The sequence below is a fragment of the Pelmatolapia mariae genome, linkage group LG14 (genome assembly GCF_036321145.2).
Source record: "Pelmatolapia mariae isolate MD_Pm_ZW linkage group LG14, Pm_UMD_F_2, whole genome shotgun sequence".
Classification (NCBI taxonomy): Eukaryota; Metazoa; Chordata; class Actinopteri; order Cichliformes; family Cichlidae; genus Pelmatolapia; species Pelmatolapia mariae.
This window is the reverse complement of record NC_086239.1, coordinates 2,959,620-2,987,253: the sequence shown is the minus strand read 5'-3', so window position 1 is coordinate 2,987,253 and position 27,634 is coordinate 2,959,620. Positions and strand designations below refer to the sequence as shown.

Here is a 27,634-nt window from a genome sequence, read left to right as displayed (position 1 = left end):
TGACCACAATATCATTTTTAACTATTAAATAACCTCAAAAACTTAGTGACTGTATCTTAAACACATGTAGTGTTTCGTGTCCATTTCAACAGATGTCTTAATTCTTCATGGCATAGATTCAAAAAGGTAGAAGAACCGTTACTCAGAGATTTTGTTCCATATTGACATGATATATACAAAGTAAGTAACAATTAAAGCCACAAAACCTATGTTGTTATCACAATAAACAAACGGGGATTTCTCTAAGCGTGTTGATCATAATTACTGATAGTCTGGTCTAATTTGTAGCTTTGTTTAGAATTGTGCAAAGCTTGTTTCTGAAACCTCAATACAATTCGTGCACAACTGCTTCAAATGATTTAGTGTTTCACGAAGCATTACTTTTCACTAGACTATCACTAGTCCTAAGTATTTTTGATTGCTTAACTACAGACACTTCAAATCTCTTATTATGATGTAAATTAAAGACACTTGGAGGTTAACAATGACTATTAAGTTGTAAAAGCTTTATTTGTAATGCGACGTAATCGTTGTTTCCGCCTTTGCTGTTGTTTGATTGGTTTGACGAGAACGTATCCGTGATCTGATTGGCTTTCAATGACACAACACAGTTCCGCAAATCTAGTCTGTTTGTGTTTTGACTGTTTTTTGCAGAGAGCTTCAGAGCACCACGAAGTGTATACACAAGGAGACTGTCAGCGTTCAGCTCCTCGGTTCGTAACTATAGCTGCTAGCTATAAAACATAATGCTTTATTGAAACATGACAAATGTATCTCCAGCTGTTGGGTTTTAACTCTATTCTTCTAACACTATAAGGGACTTTTATCAGCTAATGCTAGCTAGCTATGTTAGCCGTATGTTATCTAGTGAGATAACTTTCGCGTTAGCCAATGGCTGTGTCGTGTTCCCTTGACAGCTGTTACAATTGTCACCCGAATGGGTCCGCTAGCTGCTAGTGGTACTAGCTCGCAGAATAAGAGTTTCGTGTATGTAACGGAGGCTAGGAATGTCAAGCTTCTCAGGCATGTTGTTTACTGTATGTAGCTTTGTCTCTACCGCCACACAAGCTTTTGCCCTGTGTGATGATAACGGTTTTCGAGTGGTCTTATTAGCCCCGGTAGTTGCTTGGGAATGCTTCCAAAGACAAAACAAGGATAACTGAATGTGGTTAACTAAGTGGCTAAATGCATAAAGACCCTGTGTCATTAGTTTATAGGGATGCTTTATTTCGCCAAGTCAGTTTTTGTTAGTGTCGAGGCACTGGTATTACCATGTGTAGTATACATAGTTTGCAGTCTAAATAAATTGTCAGACCTAGAATGTATTTGTCTTACTAGGGGCATAGCAAACAGCTGCTTCAGTATTATCGTGGCATATAGCTGCCCCTGGCTCTCTGGTTCAAATTCATGGTGGCAGCTGTATCCATTGGCACTATGTCCAGCTCCTCAGATCCTGTTGGTGCTCAGAGGTTAGCTTTGAAATATAATTCCACAGCTGGAATTATATAATCACAGAATATAATTCCACAGTTTGCTTAGGCTGTGTGGAAGAGTGTGTGTCCTATTGTTTTACCAGCTGATTTGGACTATCCATGGGAATTCATGGTAGGATCTATAAATGTTAGCTGTCTTATAAAGACCATGTTATACCTTTTGCCGAAGTGTACAAGATATAAGACAACACCTTGAAATCCTCATACTTCTGTTCTGTAAGTTTACTGTCAGAACACTGTCAGATCTTACTGTCTGTGCTCTCCCAGAAGCTCAGATTTTGCAACAACCCCATTTATACTCTGGGTTTTATAGGTGTTTTTATCTTAGATTCACTGATTACAGGTTTTTTTTTAACTAATACGTCTGTGATGCTTGGTGTATTTACTTTAGTTGCACTGAATTTCTGCTTTCAGTGCTGGATTTTCCAACTACCCTTTTGAAAGAATTTGTTTTTTATTGTTATAAGAGAAAATGCTCATCAACTTAGGTAAGGCAGCTGAAGCCTGTTTTAGTTTTCTGTGTGAAAAAATGCGATAATTTTGCAAAACATGCCATAAAACTATTGCCACTAAAGGTAGCTGTACCAGGAATTTATTCCACTGCAAAATTAAGACTGTTTTAAACTCCGCATGTCAGCGTCTCCCCACACACCAAAAAAAAAAAAAAGGTTTGAGGTCATCAATTTTTTTTATATGTTGGAAGCACAAAAGAGCACCCTTTTAATTTCTAGTCTTGACCACAGAGAGAGACCTACTGTGACATTATTGTCGTTTGTGAGAAACCTCTTTGTGCAACTGATGGTTAAAAAAATGGCTAAAATAAAACATTTCTATTCATTCTTATTTTTTGTAATATACATGGAACGGTCGATTTGAGTAGTAAACCAGTGCGATTTTAAGCAGTATATGCTCACAAATAACATTTGTTTTCTGAGGTTATTTAAACATATTGCGATATATAGTGTATGGTGATGTAGCCAAAAAATATTGCGATATTAGATTCTCCTCATATCGCACAGCCCTACCTCCTGGTAGGACATGTGGAACACCTTACCTAGGAGGTGACAGCCTTAGCTGGCTCCTTTTGACGTGGAGGAGTAGCGGCTCTACTCTGAACCCCTTCATAATGCCTGTCAAACAGTGTTATCTTTCACATTTTGTATAGATTGAGTAAAGCAATGGGAACAAATAGTTTTTTGTTTGTTTGTTTTTTGACAGACTGCAAGTAACAACGTAGCTAAAGAATACATTTAAAATTGTCAGTGTTCTATTATATATAAATAGTGGTTCATGTCTTGAGTAAGTTAGGTCTCTTTTTTATGGTTGATTGATTCATAGGTCAGTTTCAGATGTACTATAAGAACTATTGCTAATGACAAGGTTTTGCTCTGGCACTAGTGGAGGCTTAAGGCTTGCCCGATTTCAAGGCAGCATCTTCTGGCCCAGGGCAGCCGTTTGACTTCACTGTTCATCCATAGTTTTATTGAACGTGTTTTACTGAAATTTATTTTATACTTTGTACAAAAGCCTTTGTTGGTGATGACAGTTTCAAGACACCTCCTGTCTGGAGAAACTTGCATTGCTCAAGTATGATTTTGGCTCATTCTTCCATACAGACAGTCTTCAAATTCTGAAGGTTCCTTGGGCCCCGTCTATGAACTCTCAGCTTCTTTCCATAGATTTTGATTCGGATTCAGGTCTGGGCATTCTAGCAGCTTTATTTCTTTCTCTGAAACCAATTGAGAGTTTCCTTGACTGTGTGTTTGGGATCATTGTCTTTCTTAAACTTTTACCCTTATTTTATCTTTATCATCCTGGTAAATGGCTGCAGAATTTGATCAAGAATGTCTTGGCACATTTTTCCATTCATCCTTACTTCACTTATATGAATCGTGCCAGTGATGTATGCTTAAAAAACAGCTGCACCTCCCTTTTTTCATGTGTTCAAAACTTGAAAAACGATGTGTTTTCACATTATCACACTAATTTATGAAGAACTATAGTTTGATTTCTTTGCATGTATGGATTGGATGGGTTGTTAACAACATCTTGTAAGAATTTCATGTCAATAGCACCTTTGAAATTGGTGACGGGTTCAATACTTATTTTACCCGCTGTATGTCCAGGTACTAGTTTACCATTAACTTGTTGTAGTATATGAGCTGGTATACTTACTATATCAATTCATATACTACTTCCTCTCTGTGTTAAGTCCCAGGGATGCATGTCTACATTAGCCCGGGTGGTCTTAGGATCTCTTGCAGTGTCATTTGTTCATCAATAGGGGTTTTCTGCAGTCAATACTGCTTTGAAAAGATCTTGGAGGGTGTGGTATGCCTTTATCTCCTTGAATCATAAGCTGACAGTAAAATGTGGTTCTTGTCTATATGACAATTCAAGTTTGAATTTAGCAGAAAAATAGCTTGGTTGGTGTTGTTGCCTAACAACAAGAATGTTTATAGTTTAAACCATGTAATTTCCCTCCACCATAATGTGTCGCATGTATAAAAATAATGATCATAATTAAAAAGCTTTAATCTTGAAAATAAAATGGTTTGGTACTGAATGAGTGGCGCAATGATCATCAACTTTTAAACTATTTATAACACCTGCATGAAATGTAACGCATAAAAAATACAACAAAATGCTGTGCTCAGTTCCAAACCAAATGCAACAGGAAACAGGAAAAACACTGTTGATGTTGTTTTTTTTGTTTTTGATCGTAATAAAGTATAGTTTTAGAAAACACTCATTTCTGTTTGGGGGGAAAAAAGGGATTTCTCATTTTTCAATTGGCTGTCGCAGCCATCAGTCTACTGTTCACCCAAATATTGTAGACATTTAAAATTACATTTGCATGATTCACTGTCTTTTTATTGTTTTGGTAGGATAAATAAGCCGGTGCCTTTTGGCTATGGTTTCATTGTTGTTGTTACTAGACTTTGTTGTTCTGATCTTTGTAATTTGAAAATGCTTTTTGAACTAAGCAAAGAAGCAAAAAACTAACCTTGGATATTTATGTAGGAATCAATATTCTACAATCGACATTCTGCTGGATTTTACCATCTAGATTAAAAACCTAAATCTACTTCATCTTTTCTCACATTGTAACTGCTTATTTCATGTCAGTGTATACATTCAACATTCAGTTTGTTTGTCAGGTCAAGTTAGTCCAGCTTGCTAAATGTCTCTTTTTATCTTTTCAGAATATCAAACCAAAAGGACAAAATGGCCTCGGACTCTCCGCGCAGACCGAGTCGTTGTGCTGGAGGGGTTTTGGTGCGAGCACAAGCTGCTACGTAAGGACACATCTTTGTCATCTATGAGTAAACACATGCACTGTATTTCTAAATACCAAGGATAAGAAACAGTGTACTTGATGAAATTGGATGTTTGATGATTCATGTGATCTCATGAATTGAGCCTCCTTTAAATGTTTTTACACAGTACTGTACAAAATCTTAAGCCACCCCTCATTACTTGATATTTTGCTATTAAAATGGATGCAGCGATTTATTGAAACATGTGCAAACATATATGGCACAAACAAACTTTGTACAATTCTCACAAGCTTGATAGTCAATATTTGGTATGAGCACTTTTATTTAAGGATATTCCAAAGCTCTTCTTTGTTCACTCACTCCTTTTGTTTGATTTTCTGACAAGATGATCCAACATTACTTCAGTTATTTTGAGGTCCAGACAAGATTTGCTACACCACTGGTCAAATGCAGTTCCAAACTATGGAAGAGCCTCCATTGTGTTTTACAGATGACTGTGATACACTGTTCTTTGCCTTTAACATATCAAGAATTTAAAATTTGGATTAGTCACTCAGTAGTTGATTTAACTAATACATCTGTGTTGCTGTTGATTTTCGGTCCAGTTTTAGTGTAATCTGGCATACTTCAGCCTTTTCCATTTTTTTCAAGGACACACTCCACATCATGCTGAGATCATGTTTTCAGCTCAAAGCTCTTTGGAAAAACACTGAAAGACCCCTAGAAAGACGGGCGAACTACTGCTCAAGAACACTTCAAAAAATTACAAAAAAGTCCAGCTCTTTGAAAGCAAAATGTAAAGAAATGAGGGGCTATTCTTGACTGTACATCCATTTGATACTTACTTTTGCTTTGCTCATGTAAAACCCTATGCATTAATGTTAGGGTGTAATTCCCATGCTGCGCATTTGTGATGAGCTTTTTGTTTTTACAGGGAGCAGTCTTACATGGAGAGTGTTGTGACCTTTCTGCAGGATGTAGTACCTCAGGTAACTTTCCTCTTTTTTTTTTTAATTCAGTTTTTACTGAATAGACAACAACATTATTAGCAATTAGAAAATTTGCATACAACATTGAAAAACCACACTGAAAACAAATGCTAAATATTTTCACAGCCTTTGTTTTTTTTTATTGTGGAACTGTCCCTAATTTTATCAGTTTTATTGATACTCGATGTACATTGATTAGAAACCAGAAATGCAACAGGGAGGGCCTGGTTGAAAATGCAAATGCAAATACAGTGTTGCAGATAGGTCTTGCATTCTTTAGTATTATTCCTCAGTGTTGTTCATGTTTTTGCTGCGTCTGTTTTGCCTTCTTTCTTTCTACAGGCATATACTGGGGCTCCACCCACTGATGAGAAAGAGAAAATCATTTGGGTTCGATTTGAGAAAGCTGACATTAATGGTATGAACTCATGACTCAAATATTGAAAAGCTGTAGTCATCCTCTGTGTATACACTGATCTACTAATTTAAAACTTTAAAAAGTCTATAATACATTATGCCTTTCCAACAATGTATTGTAACAGTGTTACAAGTTTTAACTTTACTGTTATTTACTATTGCTCATTACACATTTTCTGTTTGCAAAGACACTGCACGCAACCCAGAGTTTATGGAGATGCACAGTGGCACTACTGACCCTCCACTCTGCCTCATGATTGGGTATACTGATGGAATGCAGATCTGGAGCGTATCTGTAAGTTGCATCTAATTGGTCCTTAAAACTGCAAACTCATCCTTTTTTTTTTCACTTGATCCTTTTCTGCCTTAACTTTTCAGAACTGTGATCACTTCAGTTTGTTTTCAGTGTAAGCATCAGTTAGTTCACTGGTGAGCAAGTTTTTTAAACCTTTCTAAAGAAAGTGAAGCATTTCAAATTACAAAGTGTAGATAACTCATCTATAAATATGTCTGTGTGATTTTCTGTGACTCATTAGTGATACTCCTTTTTTGAGAGTGTCATCAACCAATATTGCCAATCTGAAAGATTAAAATAAACACAGTTTTTACTATGTCAGCGGTCAGCATTTGTTAAGCTTGTGCAGTTGGAGGAAATAAACTGTGCACTTACTGGGCTCAGAACTCAAATGTTGGCTACGAACATTTGCTACTCTTGGACCTGACAGGACCTGACTAAAGAATGCATATTAATTTGTAACTTGCTATAGCCAAAATACTTGCTGGCAATTCATTGAATGAAATGCTAGCTTGTTAAAATTTAAGTACCAATGGTGTCCATTTATTCTACTGTAATGTGCTGTCATGATAGCTGTGTTGGAAAACGTTTCTTTTTTTTCCAGAGTGTTTGCTTTTGGTTTTCTAGTAATTAGTTATTAGTTATCTTGCTAATTGAATTAATTGAAATTCTCAAGAAAATATTTTGAATATTTTATATCTTTATGGTTGAAAAAATAATGAAACTGTACACAACTATAGTCACATACTTTGAAATGCACACAAGAAGCAAGAATGAAATAAAATCACTCAAGTAGGTTTGAAGATATTAAGAAGTAATATTGCAAATGAAGCTTACTAAAATAAAGTTAAACAACTAAATATGTTCTTATGAACCCCTGTGGCTAACGTGGATCTAACCTAATCATCACTTCATGCTTTAAAGTCAAGAATGTGTTGCAGTGTAGGTCCGTGTCCACTAGCCGGCGATGTTGACCATGTTATCGGTTCTTTGATACAGCTAGCAGCACTTCTTACAGCTCCTATCATGTCTGAGTACTATGTTAGGCATGTCCACCTTTTTGTGAGTAAAGGCTACGGAGAAAATGAAAAAAAGAGTAGAAACTCACACAGCAGTGGCAGTGATTGACCCACATCTTCACTGGCAAATGTAGCCACTTCAAGAATTCTCTTTGCAGTACAGAATAGATTGCAAAAGAGATTCAACACCTAATGCTCCTTTTAATGTTGTTCTTTCAGTGCCTGTGTTTATCACAGGTTTAAAAAACCTGGCACTGACCCGTGCCTTCTTTCAGGGTCGAGTCTTTTTAACGGTGTGGGAATCAGTCCATTACAACTGTTAGCTACTGCTGAAACTCTCATACATGTCCATCAAAATTCATGTAATCACATTATCATGATATGTATCAAGACTGTGCAAACCTATGATTTTTTTTTTAAAGCAACAAAATTTACTTTCACAGCTAGATGATATAAAAATACACATGGTGCTGACACATAAGACTAGTGAGGAAATTGTGATTGTGCAGTTCAGTTAATGAAGGATACATAATTGCAATATTAAGCAAGTACTAATCATAATAATATGATTTTAACCATCTTAACAATTATCAAATAATATTATTAATATTATGATAAAAAAATTAATGAGTATATTAATTAATGATGTTTTAAGAAAAATGTAGTTGGTTATATTGTGTGTCCAGGATAATTTATAAATGTATTGTGAGTGATACCTGCAGTTCTGCCACACTGCACTGTCATGTTGAATGTAGCCACAAGGTGGAGACCTATTGATAGGCTGCCATGTTATGACATGCTACTGATTGACAAGATATGGATTAATGTGACCTCTGTTATCTGTAGGACAGCTCTCAGATAATTATTATCTGTGGCAAAACTGGTCAAACTAAAATGTTGTTTAGGGCAAAAGTGTTCTGTTTGGCTCTTATTTCTTTTTACATAATGTTGGTGAAAAAGTAGTTCCTGTCTTCAAATATGTTTTTGTAACTTGGACAGTGTTAAACCTCGTAGAGCCCTCACCCAGCAGAGTGGGCAAGTTATTTAGTCTTTAAAAAAAAGACTTCTTCAAAGTCAGACTTGGAAAATCATTAGAAGATTTTGTCAGCTTTGTAACTTAACAAATTATCCACAACACTGCGAAGGCTTCGCTCACCAAGTATCGCCTTTCATGTGGAGGCTGTCACAGAAATATGCAAACTTCACATACATCCTGTGAGATCTAAACACACCGAAGTCCTTAATCAGTCTCTTTATAAACATCCACAGGCCACGGCTAAAAAGACACACTCTTACTTTATTCGTGATCACACACGTTGACCAGAATGATGTGGCAAATCTCGTGTTGTGAGCAGACTTTCTGTTGCATTGTGGAGGAAAGGATTACAGCTGTTTTAGCAATGCTACACACACCCGGTAAAATAGCCTTCTCTGCCTTTCTGTTTCAACTGACACCAATTCTGCAGCAAAGGCTGGCCTGTTATTACACACTTTCCTTTTCTATTGTTTTCCTTTTAAGTTTTCAGAGTTTCCAGGATGTTTATGGGTTATGTTTTTTTCACAGGCTTTTTAAGTAAGCACCTAAGGTGCCTTGCTCTCTGGCTTTTGAGTGGCCGTGAAGTGTTTGTGACAGTTGCTAAGCCAACACCCTCTGTAATGGCTCACCAGAGTACGAACACACATTTACACACATGCTTTCACAGACTCATGAGGCGGGGACTCCGACTGGTTGTATGGATACTGACAGAGGTGTTCAGGTGATGTAGATTACCGTCACCTCTCACTGGAGAGGTGTCACCGAGCACTGCGTGATAAGAGGCAGACTGTCATAGACTAATTGTCTGCGATTGTGTTGATGAAATGCTAAAGTAAAATGCCTGTTCGGAGTGTGAGTGGATGTGTCGAGGAGTTGGAGCCATCTTTCAAAAAGGGTCAAAAACCCTCTCCTTTATAATTCAGAAATATTAATACATGAATGGACATGGAGAGTTTTTGTAATCCAGACACTGATATGCAAGTTACACGGAAGGAGAGAGCTAATACAATCTGTTTAATCTGCCATAGCACCATAGCTGTGTAGGGTTATTTATGTTTAATCAGTTTGAATTTATGTACCTTCCCAAGGCTAATCATTGTCCACTAATCCTGTTTATTAGAGCTTACTAAAATAGCATTTATTAGACCAACACTAAAATTCAAGTGTTAATCTTCATTTGAAAACTCTAGGGTCTGATATAGGTGTGCTTATTTTTTTTTTCCCTCCACAAACTCAAACCATGAACTCATTTCATAAATAACTAAACATTTGTTATGCGTAGTTATTTATTTGTTCAATTACTCTCTGCTTTGATGATTGTGTTTGTGGTGTTCCACACACAAGAGAAGTCGCAGAGTGGACGAACTATGCAACATCAGCACTCATCTCTCCCATTACTTTTTAATTTTCATTTGTCGGGCATTGTAAATGCTGACACTGATAGATAAGCAACCGATAATATTGGCCTGTTTTAATCTGTTCCCCCCCCCTTCCTCAGTGACTATATAATATGTAAATCTACAGTAAAAAACCCCCAACAACTTTATTTTAAAATACATAGCACATAGTGGTGGGACTCTCAGATTGTTGCACATAAGCACTGAAGCAAAGTGCTTTCCTCCACAAGTCTCATTCACCCAATCACACAGACAATCATGCAGTGCTTTTAACTATACTTAAGCGCATTTAAACATACACGCTCACACCCCTATGGATGTGAGCGGCCTCTAAGTTCAGTTGCAATCCACTGACCTTCCAACTAGAGATCACCCACCCACCATCTAGAGCACAGCCACCCCAATTTTAAATCAGTTTTGACAGCTGAAAATTTTAAAAGCATACCGAGCATACATATGTACTAGGGGTGCAACGATACACAAAATTCACGGTTCGGTTCGGTTCGATACTTTGGTGTCACGGTTCGATATTTTTTCGATACAAAAAAATGTTCATGCTTTTTTAATTTGTCATTTATTAAAATTATAAATATATATTTTAACTCAAAAGTACAGTTTTTAAATTTAATGTTGCTGAAATGACAAAGTAATAAAAAAAATTAATATCTCATGGAAAAATCCCTCATCTTTGGAAAAGAGAGTTTATTACAGAGAAATGGCTCTTTCCAAAATAAAAGCTATACTATACGCTTCTTCTGGGCTATATTCTCAGCAGCATATTAAACATATCAGGTCCCCATAAGGAGAATCATGTGCTAACGGCTGTCTAAATGACTCGGGTAAAGTTTGTAGCATGCGTGCTTGTTGTTTTTGTCTGCTTCCACTTGTCTTTGCACTAGGATGATGTCGGAGTAAATGTGCAGTCATATTCATTGTGTTCCCACTAGTGCTGTCAGCGTTAATCTGAAATGACGTTAACGCCACAACAAGGCAAATCTCCGTTAACGAGCTACCGCCGATCGCCCCGTGCGTGGGGCTGGACGGTGTCAACACGTTAACGAGCAAACTGCGCTAACGCAGTAGTTCCCACCCATGTAATTGAGCATTGCGTGGCACATCCGACATACTGTTTTACTTTTGTCCATGATGCGCTTACCTTCAGGGTCGTACTTCACATGAAGACCAAAATAGTCCCAAAGGCCAGATCTGAATGAGGGTGGGGGAGGTTCAATTTGCCATGCTGCAATGAGCTAAGCCTCTGTCTTGCTAGCTTGCGCTGCGCTCAGTGGATCTGCGCTCGACAGTGCAGCCTAGGCGGAGTAGTCGAACGCAGATCCACAGCATCGTCAGAAGAAAAGTTGATAAAATAAATTAAAAATTTTGTATTGTTCGATACACATGCGTACCGAACCGAAAGCACTGTATCGAACGGTTCAATATCGATACGAGTATCGTTGCACCCCTAATATGTACAGAAATATTCATAATGACTTCCGAATGGAAAAGTGGTGTGTAATGGAGACCAAGGGGTTCCATTACCCTTACCTGTATTTTTATTCGCTTGAGGATTTGTATTTTAAAACCAACATAAAAAAAGAAATATATGTATAGTTTGGTGATTCTTTATCAGGTTTGACGTTTCGGTTAGTATTTAAGTGACTGTTTGTGGACAGTGAAGGGACAGAGGGGGACTGGCCATCCTACCTGTGTCACGAAAAAGAACCTGAGTTGGAGCTGTTCACAGTTTATCATTTGCTTTGGTAAACCTAAATTCCTTGCACATGTATTTGTGTGTTAGTAAGTGTGTTAGCAGTAGGCACCTTTTCCTGGTTGCTTCCTTTGCAAGATGTGGAGTGAAAGAGTAAAAGCAGCTCAGTCACCTGTTTATGAGCTCCTGGAGTAAACCAATGGGCCAGGTGGGGGGAGTTTTGGTTAAGGTGTTTCTAATTTATATATAATTGATTGACGTGCATATGTTATTGAATTATTTATAGGACTTTGTATGAATAGAAATATGTCTTCCATGTGTTGTATTGTGGTTTGATATTTGCTTATGTGGATGTTTGTTTTCTCGTTTGGTTTGCTAACCCCAGACTTGGGTAATTCCCGATGCTCAACTGAATGGGTAGAGTATAAAAGGAAGTCAGTTTAGAGTGGTTGGTTTTTGGTGTGTGTTGGTGTGTAACCAATAATAAAGCCCACCAGTTGATGGATAGATTTTATTCCAGCCTCATGCCATCTTGTTTGAACCTACACATGACCGTCAGCCGAGCTGACACGGTGTGAAGTTATGAACCTGCATTCAATCCATGTACCTTTCTTCTGTGAGGTCTCTTTCAGTTCTGGTTATATGCAGTTCTCTTCTGTTATTATGGTATTGTGCTACAATATGCAGCAATATGGTGCTAAATCAGTGAAGAGGAAGACTATTGCTTATAATAAATCTGAATAATGCTATATTTCAAATGCTTAAATATGGTTTTGCTGAATTTTCCTGAGAAGGAAAGACACTCAGCATATTTATTAGGGTTTAAGGATGCACACATGCATTTTGATGAGCAGCACTTAATGTAAACTTTAAAATTTTCAACAGCATTCCTAAAGGTGCTTTATATTCTACTATGTTGGAAAGTATTATTGGAGTTGCACAGATGTGCTCTCCAAACTGGTGATCCTTACTCAGCATCGTTGGTGTCGATAGACAGATGACTGAGGGTTCAGATCTGGTCCTTACATTATGAAGAGAAAACAGAGTGGCACATTTCAATTTGCCTTGCAGATCTGCATCATAAGCAGTTCACCAATCTGTGCGTTTATCACCTCAGTGGTGTGTGTTATGGAAGAGCAAGCACCTGCTACTGTCAGGCACCTCCTCGCTCCAAACCCCCAATATGTCCAGCGCTGTATTCGTGCGAGTATCCACTTGTGAATATGGCCCAGATATCTGTTCACAGCTTAAGGCATTACATTTGAGAGATTAAAACAGAAGAGCAGACACTGTGATTTCACAAAAACATTATGTGCCACAAATGAAATGAATATAATGAATAACTATATGCAGGAAAAACAAGTTTGAAAAAGCAATTTGGCATATTGCATACGCTGGCCACTAATGTAATATTGGGTATGTTGTTGATGGCAATGGATGTCATATAGAGCCATGTAAGGCGAGGATGAGCAGTGGGGTAATGCACAATAACCCGCCGCATTAACCTCCAGCCATCCCCTCTTCTCATTTTAATCCAGCAAATTCCATTATTCCCCCTTGCAGGACCATTTGCCTGCATAGGAATCGTACCCTGCTGCCAACCTCCTTTTATTCCTGCTATCAGTGCTCGTATAACCTGCCTGTGTCTTCAGTGTTAATCTACCGCAGCTGGGCCTCAAGCACTTTGAATAAAAACACAGCTCCAAATCCGCCACTTTGAAAAGGCTACTAATTGCACAAAAGAGCGATCATCCCCTCAGATGGGTTTAAAGACTTAAAACAAACAGATTAAAGCACTAGTAAAGTGATAATGCAGGGTTCACTGTAATTTAATGCATAAAAGAGAAAGAAAAGTAGGGCATTGTATGCTTAGAACAATGTGCCATTACATACACCAGACACTGCCAGGAACTAATATACTGGCATCACATTTAAATGGATGAAGACTAAACCCAGCTGGACACACACACACACACACACACACACACACACACACACACACACACACACATTAAAGTGCTTTTCACTGTGGTTAAATTTGCTCTGTAATAAAGACCAGAAATGCAGCAAACTTAAAAATCTACTCTAAGTTCAACTCTATTATTCTTACTGTTTATCTGTAAATGTAATTTCAAGTCTGTGCAAATGTGGTAGAATGAACATGTTTATTCAGTGAAGGCAGATGATGATGGCAGTGAGAAACAGACAAGCTCACTCCTCTTACACATCAACTGTACAACAGTCAAACATATAAACAAACAGCTGCTGGTAATGTAGTTTTTATTTCTCTACTAATTTTTTATGTATTGTGGTGTGTTTTTTCAGTAAATAATTGGCTGCACTATATAAGCTGGACTGTTTAACTGTTTTTGGTACTGAACAGATTGTGTGTTCATGTACTCAAATGGCTCAAGTAGGCAATCCGAGTGGAAGATGAAGGAAAAAGGAAATAATGATTGAGTTTTTATTATTCTCAAAATGTGTCTCTAACATTGAGTATTAAAAAACCTTTTATAAATTGATGATGTCAGAGTCTTAGGGTTATTTTTTTTTTTAATGCATTGTTGTAAATTTTATGTATTTACAATTTGGGTATTTTATTGGCACAAACATCAGGACATTTCTAATGAAACTCAGTCGTTCGTACACCCGGGCAGGGATTTTCAAATACTGAGGTTGGGAGTCTCCCCAACAACTCTCTTAGGCTCAGTTTCCCCAGACATGAATTAAACTGACTTCTAGACCATAACTTCTTTCCATATTCATTGAATTTTTCTTTTAGAGCTGGACTAGGCTTAATCCATGCCTGGGAAGCTGCTGATAAACCTGCTGAAAATTTAGACTTGAAACTAAAACTGGCATTTCCAAATGTTTTGTTTACCTTTTAATTTATTAAATTAAGTCTGCTATTTCACTCCATGTGGTTCATATTTCTGGGTGGGAAATTACCTAAGATATCAGCAAATATTTATGCAACTAAAAGAAATAAAATGCATGTGAAACAAATTAAATGAAAATATTAGCCTTGACTTTATTAAGGAAAAACTACAATACACTGCATATTTGTAATGGGAAAATTGAATTACTGCGGTCATTTACACACATTTAAGTGTGTTTTATTAATTTGTGAGCATGACTCGTGGTAGAGTGAAATATTTTATTTATCCTTCCCACTGTCCACTTTTCCTTCTCAAAGTCGGACTGAAGCCTGTTTTGTGGTTACTGGTGTTGCTGCACTAATGACACTGCCATCATTAGATTAAAACAAAATTACATTTTTGACCATTAAATTTTTCAGTGTGGACAGATTCATTAAAATGTGATAAGAGTTGCAGACGTAAGTGAAAAAAGAATCATTTTAAATTTTTTATTTAATTTTTTTTTAATATAGTGTAACACAAAATCTTGGCAACAAAGAAGTCATGGGGTGGTTAATTAAGAAAGCCAGTACCTGAAGTAGTGGATGAAAAATGAAATGATGGAAACATAATTTACAGCATAAATCGAAAAACTGCTAAAGATGACAGACACCGTGGAAATAATAAAGGTTAATGAAACATTCAGCTACGGGTCTCCCATCATTCTATTATATGCAGTAAATCAGAAATCAAAGATAATTCTGAATTATTTTAAGATGCACTGGCTGTTTCTTATGTGTTCTGCTACAGAGGCATTATGGGCTGCTGCCCACTTGGCATTAACCCACATCCCCAACCTCTCCTTGTTGGCTCTGTAAGTGGAGTCAGCTCATTTGTGTTGTGATGCCACTGGGACTTTTATTTTGTGCTTGGTGGATTTTACTTCGTGGTTTGGCTGGAGCTTAACAACCAGACCACCATGTGGATGTTCCCCATCCTCCCTCCCTACCTCACCCTGCCATTTTCTATGAAAAGTAGTTTTACACGGCGAGAAAACGTGTTGTTTTTCTTAGTGTGAACAGATCAGATCATTGGTTAAAAAAAATGACAAGAAATTGTACGCTTTAAAAGAAACGTGTGTTTTGAAACAGTTCCCTACGTGGCCGGATATAAAGATCTCCAAACGGCCTAATACCTAAATACGTTTTGTTTTGGATTTTTTAATCCTGGTCTGTACTACTGAGTAAAAATACCTCTTTTATTGTGCTGATTTGTGAACTTCTGTTACTTTCAAGTCTAATATATGTTTTTTTTTTCAGCTGGCAGGAGAAGCTCAAGAGCTTTTCTCAGTGCGACACGGTCCAGTGCGAGCTGCTCGCATTCTGCCAGCTCCTCATAACAGTGAGTATTTTCAGTACCTTTACTTGAATATAATATGCACCTACCTGCAGTTAAGCACATATTGCATATTCTTGCTTGAATAATTATACAGTAGTAATGACATGATTATACAGCATTAAAACCATTGCCAGGTGAAGTTAACAACATTTGTTGTCAGTTCTTTTATTGGTGCTGCTGAGAAACATTTCTGCTGAGGAAACAGAAAAACAAACACAGTAGGTGTCAGTATTTTTCACATCTCTGCTATAAGGGTAGAGATGGGTTCCTTTAGTTATTATTATTATAAGGTATTAGCTTGTTGGCAGGATCTTTTGGGTAATGTGCTGTGGGATTTGTATTCTGTGCACGGGCTATTTATGGTGTTTTGCAGTGTGCAGCCCACATTGGCTGGTAGAGGAGGCTGCTACTGTCATGGAGCGTCTTTGCTTTCAAAGGCTATTTAAGTCTACAACAGTGTTAAGCTGTGTATTATGCATCAAAAGTAACATCTGCATTGATATCAGGACCTTAGGTTTCATAAACACACTGCATGATTGAAATTATGAGATGGTCAATGTTTTCCATCCATCAGTGATTTTAATGCTGCTGATCATTATGTAGCTTTTTTTATGGTATCAGTGGTATTAAAGTTCCACATCTACATATCTGTTTCAGAAGAAGCTGCATTCAACTATGAAACACAAACTTTTATACCTTGTACTAGATAAAATCTCAGCTCGTGTTGTGCCACCTTCAGATGCTGTTTTAACAGTAAATATCTCTTCTGAAACCACACAGGGATGTGGAGGAAGTTCATTTAAACATTTTTCCTTTGCAAGTCTTCTGAAGTGTCTTTTCAGCAAAATTCGGAAATGTCTGTCCTGGAAAAAAAAAAACTCTGGTTAACTTGATTTCAGCATCCAAGGTCAACACTTAAAATTAAATTTCGGATGGCCTATTCTAATGCAGTTTTGGGTTGTGGGCATTTTAAGTGGTGCTATATCATTAAAATTAAAGAGTGCTCCTTGGTTCCTCATCCTAATGTTGTCGTAAATCTACGATTACTGTTAGCCCACTCTCAGTCAGTAGTGCATATTACTAGTAATGCAGGGATTGGTGTCCTTTTGTCATGAAGAGTTTAACCAAACAGAGGGTATCCCAAGTGCATTTTGATCAAATTTGAGTTTTGTATTTGCGTCAGTATTATATTATTAATGCAACACACGGGCTGCCGTAATCTGACAAGGATGATTGCTACAAAATGATGCCACAGAAAATCTTCTTTTAGCAAACATTGAAAAAGAATCATTGTTCATTATTAATGATGATTTTGGGATACCTTTATTTCAGAAAAATTTGTGAATATTATTAAAAAAAAAAAAGGAAGTAGAAAGAAAAACATTTTCGTCCACTAATCCAATTCAGGGTCTTGAGCTGGAGCCTGACATGGGGCCACAGGAGTGGTACGCCCTGAACAGGTTGCCAGTTTGTTGCAGGGCAACAATAGAAAGCTCATAGTGCTTAATCTAAAATCTGAGATCACACAGACCACAGTGGCTGCTTAACTTCAACCTGAGATGAACTTTAAGTACAGCAAGGGAACCACCTAGGAACTGCAGTCTGGCATCTCAAGCGATCAAACAGCACCTGAATAACACTCTGTAGCTTCACCAAGTGACGTGTGAAATGCTTCCATATCCACCACCTGGATGCATGCACATGCATAATTAGTGCGTTCTAATGTAAATTCCTCAAGGACAAAAAACAGACTGGCACGCGGACCCTCCTGCATAGACCCCCTCTCTTACTATCTGATAGGGAGATTTCTGTCACTCACCCTAAAGTTGACTCGCAGATTTGCAAAGTGTAATAGAGGCTTTCAAAATCAGCATTTTGTGATTTACATTACTCACAAATTGCTTTTATGAGTAATGTAGTGTGGTCCAAATGAAAATTACAATGCAGGAGGAAAATGAGAATTTTTGTGAATCAGTATATTGAACAGTACTTTCAGATTCATTTCTTTTTCGAAGGAAACATTTCCCATGATGTTCTGTGAATGCATGTTTGATCTGCTTACCTAATGCTGTTTTATATGAACTGAATTACAAACAACGTTAAAGCATTTCATTTCATTTGTCATGTCTTTTCAAAGTGAAATAGTCCCAGTAATGACAAACAAATGTGGCACTGGTTCCACTAGTGGAAGGTTGAATGCAGTATTAATTGCAGTTCACATATTCTCAAAGTCATGGTGCAAATGGTCGACTTGTTCCACTGATTAGACTCTTTACAGGCATGACGTTTAAATTTAATCCCTGCAGGTGTCAATCGGTTCTGTGAAAGATGGTTTGTGGCTTTTTTTTTCGGTGAGAAAATCGTCTTTGTGTTCGCCGTCTATGTTCCAGTCTTTTGGCAGATTTCAACAACACACAATGGCAGCTTTTGAGGAGTGCTGGAAGTGGATAAAAGCAAACCACAGTAATAAGAAGCAGCAGATAGCCCCGACACATGAGGGGAGTAATTCTCTCAGCAGAAAATAAATATGAATTGTACCACTGCAGGGAAGGACACTGATTGTAATCTGTTAGGGTGCAAACAGTGTTGCACTGTGGCGAGCCATTAAAAGGCCAATTGTCTGGGATATGAGGCTGTGGGTGGGTGGACTCGTAAAGCCCTGAAAATAGGTGTTGATTATAATAAGGCAAGGTTCCTTCTTCCTGGAATAGAGAAGGAAAAGCTGGTTTTCCAAAGGAAGTAAACGCGTTTATCCACATCTCGTTTACAACCTATGATCTTTTGTTGTTTTGGAAAATGAAGCAATGACTTCTCTGTCTGATAACAAATGAGCATTGAGGAGATACTTTGTGAATGCTCTCTTCATGCTATTTTTCAGTGGATGTTGCTTTGTATGTCTTCACAATAGAGTTTGATCCCGATAGAGGAAATTCCATGCAGTTTAATATGTTGCCTGATGTTTCGGGCGATGTCATAGTATTATTTAAACATACACTTACTTGTGTCTGTTACTATTCATTGCAATAGTAATCAAATCAAAGTTGCTCTATGCATCTTCCCAGAATGTTTTATTTTTTTTAGTTAAATGTGCCATTCACCAAGTCTCCAAGGAGCATATTTATGTTCCGGCTCAATATCTTGACTGATGACAGAAACATGAAAGGAGAGAAGGATCCTGTTGGTAGTGTTAAAGGCTGGTACGGAAGGCACATTTGCTCTCATGCCATACCACAGGAACTTGGGCTGATTACTGTCAACCCTCAAATTACAGTCCTCTAAAGGGTAACATCTTCTTCAGCCTAAGCACCCCCATCCACTCAGTCCCCTTATCCTTTGCCAAACTTCAAAAATGAGACAATTAGGGAAAATATGGGATCAGTAATACTTAATGCAGCATGATTTCTCTTCATTTTTCACATGCCCACTGGACTTCCACTTGCGTTTTCAATAAGATTTCTCCATCATTTTTGAGTTTTGTTAACTTTTTTTGGAGGAACAAAAATGTTTTTTTTTATTTTTATTTTTTTATTATTTTAAATCAAGCTTCATTTATTCTTTTAGCTCCAATTTACAGTAGAAAATCAGTAGAAACTAGCAAACAAAGTCTTTAAATTAAGTGATTCCATGTTTTGGATGGGAAAAAAAATCTCCATTTATCAAAAAATATTTTGCAACCATAATTGGATTATGGGGCAACCATAGTAATGTAATCAGCACGTTTCCTGCCATGGTAATAGCCTGCCTGTTGTATGAGGGTGGGGAGTGCTCGAGCCCTCACATGTTTGGTAAAGAATGTCTCTCTTTGTTGTGTGCAGATTCTGCTGTTTCTCATCTGGCTCTTCCTCTGACTCCTCTTCCTCCTCAGGTCCTGTAAAGCTGGACAGTTTTGCTGACAAGAGGCCCCTCCTTGGGGTCTGCAAGAGCACGGGGTCCTCTGGGTGAGTTCAGGCTTCGTTATAAAACTGACATCACTTCCTGTCGGTCACCCATAAACTGCAATGCAGAATAGTGACTTTGCTTCCCCTCTGTTTATAAGTGATGAATTATAGATTCACATCTTTCTGCTGTAATGTTGTGCTATTCTGTGTGATAAGTGACTGCCAGCTTAACTAGTGGAGGGGAAAAAAGTGATGTTCTGTAATGTTGTCTTAAACTTAAAGACGAGATGCCCGTTAAGCTCTGTCTTTGCCTAGTAAAGACAGAGCATAACAGGCATCTACTTTCTAATTAAAAGTGCACTTACTGGAAAGTGAGAAACTAAAGCAACCTGTGTCTCGTGGGATTTAACGGTCCTTTCTTTAAAACCTGCCAATAGTGTTTTACTCTCGGTGATGTTATGAAGGACAACAAATTCTCCATCTGAAAGTCATTTTTAAAAATAAGAGGCATCAAAGGACACCCAACATTTTGTTACGAACCCTTCACATGCAACTTGAGGTGAGCCACCGATGTGGGCTTAGTGACTGTTAGTGGCAGTGTGGCTGGAATGCGAGCAGTACCTGAATGCCCCACAGGCTGGGAGAAGGGTGATGGAGCAGATGTGCAGAAGCCTGGGATTGTTAGGGTTAGGCCTGGGAATGTCATGTCTTTGTTTAGTGCAAGAAAACTTACTTAAAAAGTGACAGACCCCGAGGCATCTTGCACTCCCTTCTCTATACCCAGTTCGTGCCCTCCCTTCTTTCCCCCTCTTCCACTTACTTATGCTGCTCTTCCAGAGCAACACAAAATTTAACTCAATATATCCTCCCCAGGAAATGAAATAAGGAAGTCTGTCTTCAGCTGGGTCTTGATGGAGACCACCTTCTTGATGTTTTCCAGGAACTGCCGCCACTGTCTCTCTGACGCCATTGCCATTGCTTCTGCTTTTCCTATGTCCTCACTGACACTGAGACAGGCAGCGTTTTGACGGTTTGGCGAATCACCCAGGCGTCGTTCAACACTAATGCTGAAAACATGTACTGTGTTGAAAAGCAGAAACCCTGACCTCTGGCTGAATGGCACAGCCTGGTCCTTCCCTCTACAGAAGTGCTTGGTAAATAACACTTTGGTCAAAGACAAGAAGGAAAAAAGCTTCCGGGTGCGGCGCTGTACTTTCCATCGGGCCTGTTCATAAACTTACTAAGGTCCTCGCACAATTTTTAGCATATAATCATTTTGAAATAACAGCTTTTGTTAACCACCAAAAAGGATGCCGTCCTGACACTTAAATGGAAAACAGATTGGACTCTTGGCTGCTATAGCAGTGCTGGTTTAGAAGTCGGTTCAGTCAGCTCTAGGCTTAGATTACAAGATTTGCAAATTAAAGGAAAACCAGAGAAGGGAAAAAGCATGTGTGCTAAAGCGCTGTACTTGTGGATTTCCAGCCAGGCACACTCAACATAATTTTATCAATGGAAAGGATTATATGTAAAGTCCAAACAATGTAAGGATCCAGTGATTTTCTTGACAGTAAAGCTACATATGCGTCCCTTTCACTCTGTACCCGTGCCAGTGGGCTTTAGGAATTAGTAAAGACTGCTGGTGCCCTTGCAGACCTTGGTGTGTATGCCTGCTCACATTTCTGGAAAGGATTTACGTTTCCTTCCCCTTCTAGCTGTTGTTATTATTTTCAGTCGTTTTAATTACATCCACAGGTATTAGTATTCTCAAAGTGATTCTCAGTGAAATTTTATGGGAAAGACCGAGGCGACTTAACTGTTTGCGGGTGTTTGAGTGCACACATATCTTGGGCAAAAGTTCAGTGATGAATAAGTGTGCTTTGTTCTCTGGAGTGACATTTCCAACCTCCATCTACCCCCTCACAACATCTCCACATGCTGAGAGGATGTGGTCCCCTCAATATAGACTTCTTTCACCATCAGAATTAATACTGCACGGGCTATTTCTAGACTCTAGTTAATACACATGGATGAACAGTCACCACTGAGGCTATGGACAGACTTTTTTGAAGGGTTGTACAGTATGTCAAACAGTAAACAGTGTTCTACATCCTGAATGCCCACCTCAAGCAGCCCTTTTATTATATTGTTTTTTAAAAAGAGCACCAATTTCAAAAGGCGGATGCATTGCACCACTGCTCACTCCTCTTGTGCGTCACTGCTGATTGTTTTTCTTCTAAAAAAAAAGCTACATACTAGGCTGTGTAGGTTATTTATTTATATTACAAATAAGTATTTTTATGTGTTGCTGATGGGGCTGAAAGTGTCTGGTAGTGATGTTGGAACAACAGAATCATCAATTCACTTTAAATCTATAATTATCAGTTGACAGCTAACTTGATTGAGATATATATTTCTTTAATTCTTGTGTTTTTTAAATCTATAAAATGGTGTATTTTGTTTTTACTTGATATGCAAAAATTAAACATGATAGTAATACTTAGACAATAACTGCATTAGTACCTAAAGGCACGACACGGATGGATTTTGGTGCCACTATAGATGTGTCCATGTGTCGTATACATTGCATGCTTACACCTTTGAAGGACAGATGGTTAAAAGCTTTCCTACCAAAAAGCCCTTAAACCGCAGGTGAGGTAATCGAAGGAAGAACAGTGAGCATACACCCAAGACGTTAATCAAAGAGACTAGAGTTTGTGTATCACATGTGCTTATTAAAAGTCATTCAAAGTTGTTGTTGTTTTTGTTTTTTAAATTGTTGTTATTTTTATTGGTTACAGCTTACTTAGCCAACAAAAGCACTTAGTTAGGGGCTTGGAAAAAAAATCACGGTCTGTTTTAGAAGTGACCTTTTCATGACATTAGCCACATGTCCATTTTTATGGTTGCCAAGGCAACATTTTCCTCATCTAATATGATCGGTTGATCACATTACTCTGCTGTTCAGAGACAACGTGCACAACACACATGACCCTAAGTAGTCACCTTCATAAATATGGCTCCTTTTAACCCTATTTAAGTGATTGGCCAGTGTTTCCTGTTGAGATTGGGCAAGCAAATAAGCCATGCTTGCACAGTAAATGTTTTCATCTTTAAATGTTGACGCATCAAACTATGCAACTTATCGGTGCAAGCTGATGTGCTTTGATTTCAGTTTCTACTACCTAACTCTAATTTCCCATAAGGCATAAGGTGCTTCATTTTTCATGGTGCAGTGTTACTTTAAAAACAAACCTAAAAAGCTACACAGAGGGTTGGGTGAAGCTTGCCTCCTCCCACCGCTCACACTGATAGTAAGTGCCATGCAAAATCCAAAGTAAATGTACAGCAAACACAATTTCATCCTCCTGCACATTTGCATTTAATCTGCTTTAAATCCTTTAGTGAAATATCACAGGTTATTAACTACATGGTTGGAGGCAACAAATTCCACTTAGCCCACACAAACACTTTTGATGGCAAAAGCCCATTGAAGCACTAAGCACTAAGTGTTTCAGTGCATTTTCATGACAGGTTTTGCTCTGTGCACCGGATGTATCCTTTTTCTAAAGTGTATTAAATGGAAATCGTGAAGCATTTGTATAAAACAAGCCACCAGATTAAGGGATTTGGAGAAGTGATGCTTTTTATCCACCATGAGGTTATGGTATTCTTCACTGTCACACCATGACCATGCGCACAAACATGTGCTGTCCAATCCTAGCTGGAGGGTGGATGCTGCCGTGAACGTATTTAATTTGGCCTGCATCAAAATTGCGGTAAAGCTGTATCAATTGTGTTCAAGATGATCGGAGTATTTAGACACCGTGTCAGCCCAGAGGACAATCCACAGTCTTCCTTTTGCCCTGGCTGGCAAAATTTGCCTTCAATTTGTGGAAAGGAATGTCATGTTCTCCACTGAGAAAACCATTTTGATCAAATTGTTCCCTGACACTTTTGTCATGCTCCTGCGTGGAAATGAGAGTAGCTGTAATCTGCTCTTTCACTTCCCCTTTTTCATTGCCCCACATGTGGACACATACGTACTTGTGCAGTGCATAGGCAGAGCTCAGGGGCTCAGGCTTCACTGTGGAACGTTTATTTTGACTTCCATGTCTGCTTTATGTCTGTCGAAAATGTGTTCTGCCTCGCCAGTTTTCCTCCTTCAAATAGGAAGTCAGATTATACTCAGTAGTACTGGAAGTGGTGCATATAAACACAGCCGACAGGCTGAATGATTAGTAATGACTTTTCAAACTTTTACCACAGCTTCATTCTTTAAGCCAGGCCCCTGTGGTCAAAGCAATTAATATTTTATTTTACTAAAGTTTAAACTTTTCCTTTCCTCTAGATTGAAGTATATTGCAATACTATTATAATTTTCTCCAGATGTTAACTGTTAAGTAACACCCACTGTTGGAGGGCTCGCTATCAGTCTTAGATTAAGGCTTAACTGGGCAAAAATTTTTTGGCTGTGAGTAAAAACTTTTATGAAGTTGGGGAAGTCTCATCTCTACCATATTTAGAAGAGGTCCAAAAATGACTTTACTTTGAAGCTTCCCTGAGATGTTGGAGGAGACAAACTTTCTGATTACATAATCCGATTAGAAGATAACAAAAATTGCATCCATGATAAACATGGGGCTCTAGAGATGGCAATCTCCATCCTCCACTTCTGCCCAGGCTTAAATATACTAATAACAACTGAGTGACATAATCTCTCCAGCATGTCCTTCCCTGCAGCCACCTTCTAGATTACTAGATATTTATGAATCCAATGATTTGGCTATGATTCCCTTTCCTGTACTACTTTTGCTAAGTGGGGATTGCACCAGCCCCTATTACATCCCAATTGTGATGCATTTACATGCCTCCAGCAGCTCCTTGTCACTCCCTTAACAAGGAGTCCTGTGCCTTTATGACTAATAGGGCACACAGGCTTTTCTATTGGTCTATTGGTTGCAGAACAACAAAGATTTAAAAGTTAATTATTACTTGTTGAGTTATTGCACTAAATATATTTTACTAAATGCTAGCAAGTAATTTTGTCTTTAGAGCTGATGAAATAGTCATGAAAAGTTTTGCTCTGAAAAATGTAAAAGTTGAACACTGGCCTCAAGCCTAAGTTGATATGTCACATTTCTTATATAGCTTTAAGATGTCAAAGCAGAAGAAAGAACTGCTGTATGACCAGATGTTTCTTGTGTCAAGTGCTTCCACTTAACATAGACAGAAAATTGGCACATGAGGTTAAAATGGGATCTAATGCAAGCCATGGTTTGGGTAATGAATATTAATACCCACTTCACTGCTGTCAAAGAAAGAATAAGCTGAATTTATTGGGTGCATATACATAAATCCCATGTTGATTTTTTTCCCTATTGTTGTGCTTTTAATGTTACACATCTTTGAGTCACAAACTTGTAGGAGGTTTTTAAAAAAAAAAGTTTTGTAGCTAGTATAGTCAGATTTAATGGGTTTGTTATCTATTTAGCTGCACTTTTCACTCTAATGCAGTATGCTTTAACACATAAACACTAACAATGAGTAAAAGCCTGTACATGAATACACATGGACAAACACAGGGTAGTTTGTTTTCAAAATGCTGGCAATTATTCTTATTATTATGTGAAGTATTAAATAGTGGAGGAAATGTATTTCTGGCAGCTCTGCAGACATGGAGCTGTGGTTGAACTTTTTACCCTAATTACTTTCCTGCTAATGCCTCCAGCCTGCCGGAATCACTGTGGCTCCCCCAGGCCCCCAGTAGGCTCTGATGTGGCTAGTATTTGTGTGTGGAGAAGGGGAGCTCTGGGTTTCAGCAGAGAGCCAATAAGAGTCATAAGAGAAAACAAATAAGGAGGAGTAGAGAAAAAAAGTTGCACTGCAGTTTTTCTTTTCTTTCCCTTTGATTTTATAAATACAGAATTTTACATAAACTCATCATGGGGACAAATGTCATGGTAATTTGAGAGTTTTAATGATTTCTTTGAACTGTTAGAATTATTGTATGTATTGTTAATTTCTTTAACTCCATACAGGGTCATAAGTATACGTACAGGCTCAAATATATATACATATACACCCAATAACATTTGGTTAAGTGTCCCTTATCAAGTATGCTTTTGGTAGCCATTAACAATTTTCTGGCGTAATTCTAGCAGGTTATTTGACCACTCTTTTTGCCGGAATTGGTAGAGCTCATTTATCTGGTTGGGAACTGGTTTGGGAAGGCCATTCCAGAAGCTTAGCGTTAGCCTGCTTTACCCCTTTAAAGACCAGTTTTGATGTGTTTTTGGAATCATTCTCACGTTGGACCACTCAGTCGTATGGTTTAAGCCATCAAGCTGTTGATTTGAAGTGAAATTAAAGAATTTGGAGGCAGTCCTCTTGCAATGTACCAGTACCACTGGCAAAACAACATAATGCTACCACCACCATGCTGGACAGTTGGTACTGTGTTCTTCTGTTTGAAGCTTCGCCTTTACTCCTCCAAACATACCTCTTGTCATTGTGGCCAGATGGGTCAATCTTTGTCTTCTCTGTAAATAAGATGTCCTTTCCAGAAGGGATTTGGCTTGGCCATATGGGCAGCTGCAATTTTCATTTGAGATTTAAGGTATTGATTTTCGACCAGGGGCTTCTGTCTTGGTCAAGTAAAACTCACTTTGGACTCTTTGGAAAGAGGGAAAAACTATAAAAAAACAAAAACTGCAAGTTGTAATCATCCATGATCTTGATCATTGATGAGAATAAGCTTTGGCCTTGTCAAGTTAAAAGACACGGTGGAACCTTCAGCATGAATAATTAAAAGTTTTAAGTGTATGTATATGTTTGAGCCTGTATGTGTACTTGTGCACTTGTGCACCCATTTCTTTTGTTTTAAAAGTCATATTTAAAGTCATAAACTTCTGACTACAACTGTAAATGGGGTGCGTATGCAGGTGGAGGCTAGTGCAAGTCCTATGCTAGTCCAAGATTTTGGTTGAGATACAATAGGCCAAAAATATTTTCAATTGTTTTCCTAATTTTTTGTGAACTAGAACATTCTAGGCTGTTCCTACACCACCACTACTCTGTGAATAGTGGAAAATATAAATGAATTTAAAAAAAACAAAAACATATTTAAGTGTTTGTGTCTTGTAATTTAAAATCATTTTTTGCACATTTGATAATATCTCATTTAAATATCTGTACATCAAATAACATGTCTTAGCCGTGCTAGCTTAAAAACATATGTGAGACTTGGAAAAATCAGTGATTGTCCAGTGATTACATAAAATATTTACGCATTTGATAATTGATTACAAGTAGTCACCCAAAGGCTGAGTGTACAACACCCTCTGCTTGACCACTTTGGATGACAACGCAATTGTGCAGGTCGACTGGTGGCAGGACTGGTTGGTCTCCAACCAGTCGCGGTCTGACTGGGACAATTAGAGGGACTGCTATTTAATAGCGTGTTCTGATTTATGTAGTAATCAAAAATGGTATCAAAAACTTCCTCTGTAGAAATCTGTATTTCTGTGTCAACGATGAGCCGCACTTTGTCCAGTGTTCAGATTATGCTACTGGAAGTGTATGCAAATGAGTCCTTATTTAGGACAAAAATACATCTTTGGCATATTTAAATGTATCGTTCATGAAAGCTTGTAATGCAAACAGTAATTTCCTTAATAGAAGCAAACAGCTGGACATTTTTTAAAAGATATCTAAATTAAAATTCATCCAAAATTACCTGTAATTCTTTTCCTTTACAACAATGGAAACTGTAGCTTCTAAGAGAGTTTATTGTCAAGAACACTTTTCTATCCTGCCTAGAATAAACGTCTGAGGAGAACTCTGAGTGCTTGTTCAGTGTTGGC

General features: G+C 38.0%; 1 protein-coding gene across 4 annotated transcripts in view; it reads left to right on the top strand.

Annotated features, from left to right (window-relative positions):
- The first annotated feature begins 614 nt into the window (after window positions 1-614).
- bcas3 (BCAS3 microtubule associated cell migration factor) overlaps window positions 615-27,634 on the top strand; it is a 323,139-nt gene continuing 296,119 nt past the window's right edge. For all 4 annotated transcript variants that reach the window (XM_063492927.1, XM_063492926.1, XM_063492928.1 and 1 more), the window contains exons 1-7: window positions 615-713; window positions 4,700-4,792; window positions 5,709-5,763; window positions 6,106-6,181; window positions 6,369-6,475; window positions 15,813-15,894; window positions 19,757-19,829. In XM_063492927.1, the coding sequence (XP_063348997.1) occupies window positions 4,722-4,792; window positions 5,709-5,763; window positions 6,106-6,181; window positions 6,369-6,475; window positions 15,813-15,894; window positions 19,757-19,829 (464 nt within the window). In that variant the 5' untranslated portion in view covers window positions 615-713; window positions 4,700-4,721. The remainder of the gene's footprint in view (window positions 714-4,699; window positions 4,793-5,708; window positions 5,764-6,105; window positions 6,182-6,368; window positions 6,476-15,812; window positions 15,895-19,756; window positions 19,830-27,634) is intronic.